The sequence below is a fragment of the Pseudophryne corroboree genome, chromosome 1 (assembly GCF_028390025.1).
Source record: "Pseudophryne corroboree isolate aPseCor3 chromosome 1, aPseCor3.hap2, whole genome shotgun sequence".
NCBI lineage: Eukaryota > Metazoa > Chordata > Amphibia > Anura > Myobatrachidae > Pseudophryne > Pseudophryne corroboree.
In genome coordinates this window covers 298246194-298260357 of record NC_086444.1, presented here as the reverse complement: position 1 = coordinate 298260357, position 14164 = coordinate 298246194, and the positions used below count along the sequence as shown (strand labels likewise).

At 45.3% G+C, this 14164-nt stretch overlaps 1 protein-coding gene across 1 annotated transcript in view; it reads right to left on the bottom strand.

Moving 5' to 3' along the window:
- Nucleotides 1–626: 626 nt before the first annotated feature.
- Nucleotides 627–14164, bottom strand: part of SH2B3 (SH2B adaptor protein 3) — a 346286-nt gene continuing 332748 nt past the window's right edge. Inside the window, exons 6-9 of the mRNA XM_063964379.1 lie at nt 6459–6553; nt 4361–4575; nt 3977–4148; nt 627–2615 (exon numbers count right to left, since the gene is read on the bottom strand). Coding sequence (XP_063820449.1) covers nt 2308–2615; nt 3977–4148; nt 4361–4575; nt 6459–6553 — 790 coding nt within the window. The 3' untranslated portion in view covers nt 627–2307. The remainder of the gene's footprint in view (nt 2616–3976; nt 4149–4360; nt 4576–6458; nt 6554–14164) is intronic.

Genomic DNA, 14164 nt, shown 5'->3' with positions numbered 1-14164 from the left:
CATGCATTCCTAGCAGAGCACTATTTCCAGTGTTGTCTCTGTCAGGTGGTTTACCAGTAAAGTAACCGCGCTGCTGAAAACTTCCAGCTTGCTGCATTTAAAACAATGCAGACAGACACTATGCACATTCCACACATATTACATTGTACACGTTCGGGTGATTTCTTTAAAGCTGGATCACACCAACGTCTTTTATGTTCCAATAAAATAGCATCTAAGCAAACAGATGAATCTTTTCATATTGTTGTTGTTAAATTAGAAACACGTGTAACAGATGGAAGGTGCATACTGTATATACTGTAGGAATGAAAAAACTTCTTTCAAGAACAATGTATTTTAAACTTAATGCTGTTTTCAATTATAAACTAGTGCATGCAAACTGCATTATAAATCCATGGGAATAAGAAGCCTATGCCCTGTCCGGTTCACACCCATACAACATTAGGCACGCTGGTAAAAAATGGAGGTGCTTTGTTTTATTTAGTGCTGACCTATGGGAAGTCTACATTAATAATGCAGCTCGTGTTTGTTATCTTAACGTTCTGAACATATACTCAATAGTCCATAATGCAGATATTAAGTAATCCTCCAAGACAGTCATATAATTATATCAATTAGTCAGAAGAGAAAGTTAGAAGACTACTTTTAATTTCATATGTGAACTTGGTTTTTCTGCAGACTGCAATATAAAGCAGCACTGCTTAAATAAAATTCATGAAATAGATAGATAGATAGATATATATATATATATATATCTATCTATAATGCTCACCTGCAGTTGAGGAGGAATATGAGTCATGAGGGTATATTTACTAAAGGTCGATTTTGTTTAGATCGATTTTAATCAGTGCTGGGCTTCCAGGGTTATAACACACATTTACTATCATTTAAAAGTTTATATTAAAAAAATCATCTGCTAGTAAATGTGCGTTTTAACCCTGGAAGCCCAACACCGATTAAAATCGATCTAACAATGAACAAAAACAAATAAAAATCGACCTTCAATAAATATACCCTGTGGTGAGTCAAGAAATCCATGAGGCAGTCACTTGTATACGGGCTCATGAATAATGATGACAGTGCCCTGCACTTGGTTGCCTGCGACAAGGGAGCACTGTTGAATGTGTCCTGTCGGCATACTGCTTATCTTCCGTAATGACTGGTCTCCTATGGGACTGTGGCCAAGAGAACAACTGTAGGGCACTGACACCAGTGTTACCCTAATCTAAGGCACAAAGACTGTACACACAGCTACACTTCAAGATGTAAATTACATAAATAAAATCCCTCATCTTGTTTCAGTAGCTGGATATGCTTTCTGTGCTCACAAAATAACACAGGGTTTTGTATCCTAAATGGATACTTAGAACATCTTAATTATCAACTCCATTACCAAATGTCCTAGCCTGTCCTAGTGGAAGCCGTCATAGTTGCACTTATTCAGTTGCCTTTTTTCACAATAATTAATATTTGAGGAGCCGATTAATGATGGAGCTGCCTAGGTCATTATAGTTGTGTTGCTGGTACTAAGGGGCATATTTAATTAGCCACAGAGTTTACTCCGCAGCTGATTGTTGACTATGTCTGACTCAGATAGCTGTGGGAACCCTGATCGCTTACTACCAGAAGCCTGAGTGTTCCTTGCATCATCAGGAGCTGCGAGGAAAAAAAAATTGGTGTAAAAATGCAGATTCTGTTTTGTAATGCGTAGGGAAATCCTGATTCCACATTCTCTGCAGCATCAAAGGGTTAGCGCACTTTAACCCAGTGACTACAGAGAGGGGAAAAGGCTAATTAACTGAATAGCTAAACCCCGTGGCTAATTGAATATGCTCCTAACACTCCTGGTATTACTAGTACTGCAGGCCCAGAGGTAATAGTTACCAGAAAGACTAGTTTTTTAATGCAGCTAATTGTATGGAGTGGGACAGCTCCAGTCATTAACATATATGTAACATGGAAGAACCTGATTACTTTTACTCCATGCACCTCCTGCAACTGGAATAGTTCACAACTACCTTTTGTAAACAGTAATAAAAAACAAGCTGATAAGTCACTAACAACTTAACCCTTCACTGCACCCAACACCGGCACAGGCCTAGCAGGCAGGAAACAGAAGGGCCCTTTAACAGGCCTAATACAATAACACCCAGTGGGGATGTACAACTTCACTCATCCCTGCAACATAAGGCAACAATAAAAATAAAAACAGGTTACATTCTTGGTTTGATCAGCATGTGTTAAGGCTTTTGTGATTGTAGGAAAGTAAACATGTCAGTTCAATATTTACAGCACACAACTGCATTGTCATAGAGGTGTGTAAGGATTGTCTATTGCTCGCATGTGGCCCCTCGAGGAAGAATCCATCTCGTAGTCGGACTCCCTCTGACTGCTTGACTGTGACCTGCCAGACTCATTGCGCAGGAAGTTCCGTGCCAGCTCTCCTGGAGGGGGAACCAGGTGGAAAATCTGCTCAGTGTACGAGCTGGGGTGAATGTCCTCTGAATGGGGATGTCGCAGTAGATTTGGTTGTTGGAAGTGGGAGACACTGCGCTCTGAACTTGACCTCTGGATTGGCAATGGGAACAGTAATGTACTGACTGTGGGGCTGTGGTCTGTAGGAAGGGAAAAACAATAGTCAACTACCAGATGGTTATCATCGCTCTACCATATTTTGTTTATTAAAATACAACTTCAAGAAATACGACTAAAAAACAAAATTCAGCAGAAGATGTTTGTTGTATTGTAAAGGAATCCTGCAGTGCTGTGTCCAACAATGTGTAATATGTCATCCACTGACAACGGTGGTATACTGCACTCTGGGTTCAACTGTAATACTAACCTATTCTGGCAGCATGTCCTGAAAATAGTAAATGAAGTGAGAACTGAGCAGTTGTAGTCTGCCCAAAGTTACTAACACAAGCTGTCCTTGTTCATTCCTGTCAATCATTTTGAAAGGATTTCATGTATGCGTGTATCACAATATACTGTGCATTTGTATGGTACAAAGTGAGTATGGGTGAGAATACATTACTGTACTTAACCTTCTACAAATACTTCAGTTAATGCAATGGATAGCTTTATTGTCCGAGAAACACATGAACATCCAAGGTCCTCATCAATGAATCGTTTCAGTTATGGGATGACAACCCAAACAGCGAATTCAGAGCAGCGCAGCTGCAAGCCAAATAAAACTGCTCTTTCTGTGAGCAGACATTTGGCGGCATGTGGGGCACAACTTGTGAGACGTGACTTGTTTTCTATGTTGACAAAAATTTGTCATCAAATAATCATTTCAATATTCCAAAGTGGTGCCCAAAATGTGGCTATCATAATAAATAGGCAGACATATAATTTAATTAATTTATATTTTATAGTTATGTACATTGCCTGCAATATGGAGTTTAGAAGAGTATCGGCCTTTTAAAAATAAAAGCACATTACAAATATTTTCAGTTCATGTATTTTTTTTTAGAAAATAGGAAACTTTGAATTTATCGGTCACCGACTGTGCTATAAAAACACACACTGTAGTATGGTGGATGCCGGCCAAGTTATTCCAGCTTAAAAACAACAGAGGTATCTAATGCTTTCCGGGGTGAATAACGACTTGCACAACCAGCGGCTCTTGGCTTTTTTGCTGTTGTTGAACTACAGTCTACACCACTACCCCAATGACCCCGAATGTGAAATATATGCATCAAAGTCACGTGATAACATCAATCACAATGTGGTACATTAATGATCCGATTTAACCCTTTTGCTGCAGGTGGTGCAGACACAAATGAATCACTGGACAATCTCCACCTCACTGACCATCTAGCTGGCAAAAGGCTGAAGATTGTCTGACAGAGGCATGTGGAAACAGTGTGACTATTATACTGGAGCTGGCACCGCGATATTAGCTTGGTGTACTGTACACAACGTGCCGGGTAAAAAAATCTAGCAACGGAACATGTTTGGTTAAACATCTCACCTTGTGAATGAACAGCGGCCACCACGTAACTAGACAACTTCACGTCTCCTGCAGCTCCACACTCAAGTGGAATTGGGTGCAAGCGGAAGTAGTGAAGCATTTCTACCACAGACAGGAAGCGGAGGTGCTGGATTCGGCACTGACCCCTATCTGTCAGTGTGAGGCGTAAGTGCTGAAACACAGAATGGTAAATCATATAGCATTCACATTTTATAGAACATAATGCACATAAAATGGAAACATTCAATTTCATGCAACAGAGGCCACCATTTAACTATGTAAGGGTAAAAAGTAAGAACAGAATAATGCTTGTCGTATGCAGAACATGGAAGCTTTGGTAATTGAAACAATCAACACGTTAGCAGTGACAGGTTGTGGCAATACCTTTGCTCTGCCTTGGAAATTAAAAGTGAGGACATACTCTCCCCTGCGCGTTTCGCTTTGTCTCACAAGGAAGACCCCATGCCCCTCAAACCCCTGGGACTGAACAAGCTGAGCAGCTTTCACCCTAGAGATGGGTCCATGGAACCAGGGGTAGGAAGCCAGAAAATGGTCAGTTTTGTGGCAGCACTGTTCTTGAGGCACAAAGACGGCAGCACCTGAGGGATAATAAGGAAATGATTATACACTACAGATTTAAACCCGGATTTTTATATATAAATATTTTTTTACTTAGAATCTACTACATCTTAATATAACTAGACACTACAAGAGAAGAGGTTGGATCTCAATTAGATGTTTTTTTTGATGATCACTATAAGAGCTGCCTTGCATCTAAAGTAAATACAGTACTGTTTGTCCAATTTAATGTAATCGCTATGCTTAGGCTCCACCCTGTCACAAGAATCCATATTGTAATGCACAGGTGCACTGTACTTAGGGGGTAATTCAGACTTGATCACTTTCACAGACATGCGGGGAACGCCTCCCCCCCACGGTGGCGATGCTTTTGTACCTGAAGAGTAGCTCCCTACCAGTGCAGCTCCTGCGCACTGGCAGGGAGCTACCCGTCGCTCTCCGGGTCGCAGCGGCTGCATGTGACACCACGCAGCCGCCACGGTTTGCCCCCCGCACGGACCAGGCACGCCTGCGTTGCCCGGACCGCGCCCCCAAACCGGCGGCGGCCAGCCCCCTCCAGCCCAGCAAACGTCTATGCCTGTCAATCAGGCAGAGGCGATCGCTGGGCTGAGATGACGATCGCATCTCTGGCATGCGCCGGCACACTGCGGCACCGGTGCATGCGCAGTTCAGACCTGATTACCCACTGTGTGAAAACGCACAGCAGCGATCAGGTCGGAATTTGCCCCTTAGTGTCCAGCTGGAAATAACAAGCAGAGCTCATTTGGTAAAGTGCAAGCAACACTGTCAGCTCTTGGTGCAAGAATATCGGAAGTGAGTGGGGCTGCAGGTGTTCTATGATCATGCGCATAAGGTCAATGTGCTATGATTCAGAATACAATGCTGTATGGCTTATATACAAATCAGTAGGCTGCAACAGTGTGTCACAGTGCAAAACATAAATAGTACTATTATTAAACCCATAATGTACAATGGAGGGGGAACTATTTTTATTCTCTCATGTACTGCACAGGTCTGTTTGCAGCGATGTCTCAGAGATGAGATCACAGTAGTGTTAGCTAGCTAAGTCATCCTCTGTAGAACTGAGTGAAATATACTTTGTCCTATTTTAGGTTTATTACTTTGAAACCATGACGTTTACATGGAGCTGGATTAGAAGTATTCTCATTTTCAATGAAGAATAAGTTGTTCAGCAATTTAATACAGGTTCCTCTAGCTGTGCACTTTACACACTATCGGCGGGATGCGCCACAGTTGCAGGATGCCGGCAGATATCTGGCGGTTTAAAAAAAAAATGTCCTAGATCAGCTGGCATCCCGCACCTCCACCGATCTCGGACTCCAACCATGCCTTGTAAGTTATTCTCTCTTTAAAATAACATACAAGATCGTCCGGTTCCCGCACATCTGGCGATCTTGGGACTCCATTGCATTTCTCTCCTCTAACTCTATTTTCAACTTTCTGCTATCAGGCTTCTGTCCCATTAATTTCCCCTCCAGTCCCACTATTTAATGGGTTCCCATAAGACACTGTTCTGCTTCTCATACTGTACACTTTTTCCTTACGGAACGGTTTCGGCCTCCAGTTAATTTTAGCTTTTGCAGATCCTGTTTTCAGGTTTGGAAGTTGGGTTTCAGGTGAGCAAGACGGTACATACAGGAAGAGTCTGAAAGCCTCTTCTATAAATCCAGAACATCCAATATGACCCTACCACCTGGTACAAAATACTCTTCTCAGGACTTCAATAACCTGTGCTGAACGTGAAAAACATCCTTCTCATAAATTAATTGATTCAACTACAATAATAAATAAAAGTAGGCAGTTCAGTGACAGAACAGTTTGTACCTAGTGATCCTGTTTGAAGGCCTGTAGATCCAATAACACACGCAACACATGAACTAACCTTGCATGATGGAATCTGTGCTGCCACTGGTGGGGTTCTGGGATGGTGAATCTGAATGAACAGACACTTGGTGTTCTCCATCTGCCCCCTCTGTCCTATAATAAGCAGAGGTGATTTTAGTGTTCTCACAGAATTACGTGTAGCTTATACATCACAATGAGTATACAACTGCAAGTCTTGACCATAATTTGTTATAAGTGATAGCACACTGAGCAACCTGGGAACTGACCAGTCACAAATCGTCTGCACTACAATTAGTGGAAATGTATGCAAGTATCCTACCCATTATGGTGGGTATTTGCTCATTTAACCTCATTCCCAGGTAATTGGATGTTGCGCCAATTTGTCTCAAATAAAGGCCATGTTTAATGGGCCCTACACACTGGCCGATTTTCTGAAAGATATGAACGATCTCGTTCATAAATGAACGAGAACTCGTTCATATCTTTCAGTGTGGAGACTCCAGCGATGAACGATGCGCGGCCCCGCGCTCGTTCATCGCTGGTCTCCCGTCGGCTGTGCATGCAGGCCAATATGGACGATCTCGTCCATATTTGCCTGCACTTCAATGCAGCCGCGTGACGGGGGGAGTGAAGAAACTTCACTCCCCCCGTCACTGGCCCCCGCCGCCGGGTCGCTCGTCGGCCGTTTCGGCCGTCGGGCACCTCGGCGGCGCATCGTCAAATGAGTAGGGCCCTTTATGTATTTGGCTATTGGGTAGTTGAAACAAATAACCCAACTGACGTGGTACAAAAGCTTGTTCTCGTCTGTACACCAAATACAAATATGTATTTTCAAACAGCTATTGTAATGGAAACATTCTCTTTGACTTGTGAATATTGCAAGATGTTCATATAACATGAATTTGCATTTTAGGCTTATAGGCTCTACACACTTGCCGATATTCCTCAAAGATATGAACGATCTTGTTCATTATTGAACGAGATAACGTTCATATCTTTGAGTGTGGAGGCACCAGCGATGAACGATGCGCGGCCCCCGCTCGTTCATCGCTGGTGCCCCGTCAACTGTACATGCAGGCCAATATGGACGACCTCGTCCATATTTGCCTGCACTTCAATGGAGCTGGGTGACGGGGGGAGTGAAGAAACTTCACCCCCCCCGTCACTGCCCCCCCCCCCCCCCCACCGGCCGTATCCGCCGTCGGGCAGCTCGGCGGCGGATCTTTATATGTGTAGGGCCCTTTAGTAAGACTTCTGATAGGCAGAATTGTAGCAGTAGCCTAAATCATAAGGCATATTACAACTAGTAAGACCCCAATATTACTCCATGAGAAACTAAAGGAAAGAACAGAAATATATAGACTAGATACATTGTGCAGACAGAAGCCATGTTGAGGAAAGCTATAAACACTGTCTTGTCACAGGATTGCAAGTGAAATAATTTGCTCCACCTGTGGGTCTTTTAAAATGTGTCAGTGAGTAATGACTACACCTGTTCAACTGCTAGGGGAACCTGGCAAACATGGACTGTTGGGGAAACTTGAGGACCGAGGTTGGGAACCACTGGTCTAAGGTGTTCAAATTGAAAAGGAAATTGGGCCTGGATGCAGTTGCAAAGTGGCTACTGTACGCAAATCGCTCAATGTTTTCATACTGCGCATGCGTTTTAGCTTCACTGTGCACGCACAGCAATTGAATCGCGATGACGCTTGCATCAAGGGATTAGACACAGAGTGAGTGACAGGAAGACAGTGTTGGGTGGTTAGGTAAACGCAGGCGTGTCTTTGCCTTTCAGACACCGTTTTCTGGGTGTGCATAAATTAGCAGTTGTGATCTCACTTGCTGCTGGAGAGCCCTTAGCCTGCATGTCTTCAGAAGCACTCAGACTCTGTGACATGACCCAATTTGCGACAATGGCACCGATGTTTCAGCAGTTGTACGCCGTCAGATGGAAATGAAGAGACAGCAGTGAACGCTTCTGCCCATGTCAGAATATATTCACAATTGCTTATGGCAAAAGATAGCAACAGCAATCGCAAGAACAACCACATCTGTATTAGGCACTTGTTAATAAGTGAAAAATGCATTGTACTGGGTTGTACTGAACAGCAGATTTTCAAAGCAGCCCTTCATTGTGGGTTAATATTAAATAAATCTGTTAATATACCGGTCCCTTAAGTAAAAGGGAAATTTCCTAGCAATTAATGTCTTCAGATGATATCATTGTCAAAGCTATGGATTGAGAAACCTTTTCTCCATACAAGGTACTGTAATCAAGCGCTGAGCTTTTTCACCTATGTAACAACAGACGTTACAGCCTGTTTCAAGATTATTGACAAAAGTAGGATTCTCATGTGCAATGGTTTTTGCAACCAATACCCACAAGAGCTGTGCAGCTGGATGTAAGCCTCTTTCTTTTGCATAAAATACATATTTCCGTATTGCACATGCACACCAAAAATATCTTTAGCTTCCATCCATATGCGGATTTTCTCTAATTTTGCACTTGCAATTCCTTATGCTTAGAGAGCTCAAACAGGGGAAGGAGGGAGTAAGCAAAAATAGGGCCTCAGTCAGAATTGTTGCAAATGCAAATAATAGCGCAATGAACGATTATCGGCACACAGCGCCTGTGTACAGAACCAAACAGAAGACAGTGCCCACGCCCCAACTCTGGTTTCCGGGTTCGTACTTAGGTATCTGCGAACACAGTATCGATCGCATTTAGCAATAATAAAAAGGGTGGTGGAGGGCGTGTCAGTGGGATGGGTACGCAATTTCTGCGTGGGTGTGTTGTGGGCGCTGCAATTGCAATATATGCGAAACTGATTGCAGAAACTGCCCCTCCAAGGAGGCTTGCAGATAACTGTAGGGGCAGTGCTGGATGCAGTGGAAGACGGCCGGTGCGGGGCTGTTGGGAGGTGTTACGTGACCATCCCTCCCACTTCTCTGTGATGTGAGATGATAGTTAGGTGCAGGGGAGTCGGGCCCCATAGTAGCCGGACTTACTGCACCTAAGGCATAGGTTCTCAAACTCGGTCCTCAGGACCCCACACAGTGCATGTTTTGCAGGTAACCCAGCAGGTGCACAGGTGAATTAATTACTCACTGACACATTTTAAAAGCTCCACAGGTGGAGCTAATTATTTCACTTGCGATACTGTGAGGAGACCTGCAAAACATGCACTGTGTGGGGTCCCGAGGACCGAGTTTGAGAACCTGTGCCCTAAGGCATACTTGCCTACCTGACCCTCTCCATGAGGGAGAAAATGCTCTGTTCCTGGACTTTCCTGGTAATGTATGATTGCCATCACCTGTGGTGAGCTAGTTAATTGATAGGAAAATAAGATTTTATTCACAGGTAAATCTATTTCTCGTAGTCCGTAGTAGATGCTGGGAACTCCGAAAGGACCATGGGGAATAGCGGCTCCGCAGGAGACTGGGCACAACTAAAGAAAGCTTTTAGGTCACCTGGTGTGCACTGGCTCCTCCCACTATGACCCTCCTCCAAGCCTCAGTTAGGACACTGTGCCCGGACGAGCTGACATTATAAGGAAGGATTTTGAATCCCGGGTAAGTCTCCTACCAGCCACACCGTATAACTCGTGATACTATACCCAGTTTAACAGTATGAAAACAACTGAGCCTCTCAACAGATGGCTCAACAATAACCCTTTAGTTAACAATAACTATGTACAAGTATTGCAGACAATCCGCACTTGGGATGGGCGCCCAGCATCCACTACGGACTACGAGAAACAGATTTACCGGTGAGTAAAATCTTATTTTCTCTGACGTCCTAGTGGATGCTGGGAACTCCGAAAGGACCATGGGGATTATACCAAAGCTCCCAAACGGGCGGGAGAGTGCGGATGACTCTGCAGCACCGAATGAGAGAACTCAAGGCAGGGGCAAACGCAGGATTTAGCGAGAGGGGTTTCCGTGGGTGGGTGTGTGTGCATATATCCATGTATTTGTAATACATATATATATATATATATATATATATATATAGACACACATACACATATATATATATATATATACACAAATATTTATACAGATGGAGCCATGCTCATTTAGCATGGCTACATCGCAAGAGGGGGGTGCCCGGCGTGCCTGGGCGTGCCTCCGCCCAGGCACGCTGGCGAGTGCACAGAGACGCTCCCATTCACTGGGCGCACTCAGTCGCAGATGGAGCCACAATTAGCATGGCTCCATCTGTATATATGTATATATATATATATATATATATATATATATACACACATACATACATACACACACACACATATATATATAGCACACATTCATATATACAGTACATACACAAACACACAATACATACATACCGTACATACACAAACACACACACAAACACATACATACAAACATACAAATACAGTCACACATGAACATAGACTTCACACTTACATATACAGCATTATATATAATCCACCAGGCGCTGAGAGCAGTGTGAGAGGACGGAGGGAGCTGCTGTGGCTGAGCATGCGCAGCCAGCAGCTCCCACGGGCCCAGGGACATTCTGTAAGCAGAGCTCAATAGCTCTCTGCTGCTACAGCTCCGCCGAGGCGATCGCGGTCGCGGCTTTTGTTGAGACGGAGACACAGCTGTTTCCGTCTCAAAATAGAAATTCAACTCTTCATGGGGGGTTTCCAGGTACTCGGAAACCCCCCCTGTGTGCGCCACTGCAAGGTCCTCCTCAGCCAGGGTATCAAATTTGTAGAATTTTGCAAACGTGTTTGCCCCTGACCAAGTAGCAGCTCGGCAAAGTTGTAAAGCCGAGACCCCTCGGGCAGCCGCCCAAGATGAGCCCACCTTCCTTGTGGAATGGGCTTTTACTGATTTAGGATGCGGCAGTCCAGCCGCAGAATGCACCAGCTGAATTGTGCTACAAATCCAGCGAGCAATAGTCTGCTTAGAAGCAGGAACACCCAGTTTGTTGGGTGCATACAGGATAAATAGCGAGTCAGTTTTCCTGACTCTAGCCGTCCTGGAAACATAAATTTTCAAGGCCCTGACTACGTCCAGTAACTTGGAATCCTCCAAGTCCCTAGTAGCCGCAGGCACCACAATAGGTTGGTTCAAGTGAAAAGCTGATACCACCTTAGGGAGAAACTGGGGACGAGTCCTCAATTCCGCCCTATCCATATGGAAAATCAGATAAGGGCTTTTACATGACAAAGCTGCCAATTCTGACACACGCCTGGCTGAAGCCAAGGCCAATAACATGACCACTTTCCACGTGAGATATTTTAGATCCACGGTTTCAAGTGGCTCAAACCAATGTGATTTTAAGAAACTCAACACCACGTTGAGATCCCAAGGTGCCACTGGAGGCACAAACGGGGGCTGAATATGCAGCACTCCTTTCACAAACGTCTGAACTTCAGGTAGTGAAGCTAGTTCTTTCTGGAAGAAAATCGACAGAGCCGAGATCTGTACCTTAATGGAGCCTAATTTCAGGCCTATAGTCACTCCTGCTTGTAGGAAATGCAGAAATCGACCTAGTTGAAATTCCTCTGTTGGGGCCTTTTTGGCCTCACACCAAGCAACATATTTCCGCCATATGCGGTGATAATGCTTTGCAGTTACATCTTTCCTGGCTTTAATCAGCGTAGGAATGACTTCCTCCGGAATGCCCTTATCCTTCAGGATCCGGCGTTCAACCGCCATGCCGTCAAACGCAGCCGCGGTAAGTCTTGGAACAGACAGGGCCCCCGCTGCAGCAGGTCCTGTCTGAGCGGCAGAGGCCATGGGTCCTCTGAGATCATCTCTTGAAGTTCCGGGTACCACGCTCGTCTTGGCCAATCCGGAACCACGAGTATTGTTCTTACTCCTCGTTTTCTTATTATTCTCAGTACCCTTGGTATGAGAGGCAGAGGAGGGAACACATAAACTGACTGGTACACCCACGGTGTCACTAGAGCGTCCACAGCTATCGCCTGAGGGTCCCTTGACCTGGCGCAATATCTCTCTAGTTTTTTGTTTAGGCGGGACGCCATCATGTCCACCTGTGGCCGTTCCCATCGATTTACAATCAGCGTGAAGACTTCTGGATGAAGTCCCCACTCTCCCGGGTGGAGGTCGTGCCTGCTGAGAAAGTCTGCTTCCCAGTTGTCCACTCCCGGAATGAACACTGCTGACAGTGCTAGTACGTGATTTTCCGCCCATCGGAGAATCCTTGTGGCTTCTGCCATTGCCATCCTGCTTCTTGTGCCGCCCTGTCGATTTACATGGGCGACTGCCGTGATGTTGTCTGACTGGATCAGTACCGGCTGGTGTAGAAGCAGGGATTTTGCCTGACTTAGGGCATTGTAAATGGCCCTTAGTTCCAGAATATTTATGTGTAGGGAAGTCTCCTGACTCGACCATAGTCCTTGGAAGTTTCTTCCCTGTGTGACTGCCCCCCAGCCTCGAAGGCTGGCATCCGTGGTCACCAGGACCCAGTCCTGTATGCCGAATCTGCGGCCCTCTAGAAGATGAGCACTCTGCAGCCACCACAGCAGAGACACCCTGGTTCTTGGAGACAGGGTTATTAGGCGATGCATCTGAAGATGCGATCCGGACCATTGGTCCAACAGGTCCCACTGAAAGATTCTGGCATGGAACCTGCCGAAAGGAATTGCTTCGTAAGAAGCCACCATCTTTCCCAGGACCCGCGTGCAGTGATGCACCGATACCTGTTTTGTTCAGAATCCAAACGTGCTGGTGTAGCACCTCCTGAGATAGTGCTACTCCCACCAACAACTGCTCCTTGGACCTCGCCTTTATTAGGAGATCGTCCAAGTACGGGATAATTAAAACTCCCTTTCTTCGAAGGAGTATCATCATTTCCGCCATTACCTTGGTAAACACCCTTGGTGCCGTGGAGAGTCCAAACGGCAGCGTCTGGAATTGGTAATGGCAATCCTGTACCACAAATCTGAGGTACTCCTGGTGAGGATAGTAAATGGGGACATGCAGGTAAGCATCCTTGATGTCCAGGGATACCATGTAATCCCCCTCGTCCAGGCTTGCAATAACCGCCCTGAGCGATTCCATCTTGAACTTGAATTTTTTTATGTATGTGTTCAAGGATTTCAAATTTAAAATGGGTCTCACCGAACCGTCCGGTTTCGGTACCACAAACAGTGTGGAATAGTAACCCCGTCCTTGTTGAAGTAGGGGCACCTTGATTATCACCTGCTGGGAATACAGCTTGTGAATTGCCGCTAGCACAGCCTCCCTGTCTGAAGGAGTAATCGGCAAGGCAGATTTTAGGAACCGGTGGGGTGGAGACGCCTCGAATTCCAGTTTGTACCCTTGAGATACTATTTGCAGGATCCAGGGATCCACCTGTGAGCGAGCCCACTGATCGCTGAAATTTTTGAGGCGGCCCCCCACCGTACCTGGCTCCTCCTGTGGAGCCACACCGTCATGCGGCGGACTTGGAAGAAGCGGGGGAGGACTTTTGCTCCTGGGAACCTGCTGTTTGTTGCAGCCTTTTTCCCCTACCTCTGCCTCTGGACAGAAAAGACCCGCCTTTTCCACGCCTGTTTTTCTGAGTCCGAAAGGACTGTACCTGATAAAACGGCGCCTTTTTAGGCTGTGAGGGAACATGGGGTAAAAATGCTGACTTCCCAGCAGTTGCTGTGGAAACTAGGTCCGAGAGACCATCCCCAAATAACTCCTCACCCTTATAAGGCAAAACTTCCATGTGCCTTTTTGAATCTGCATCCC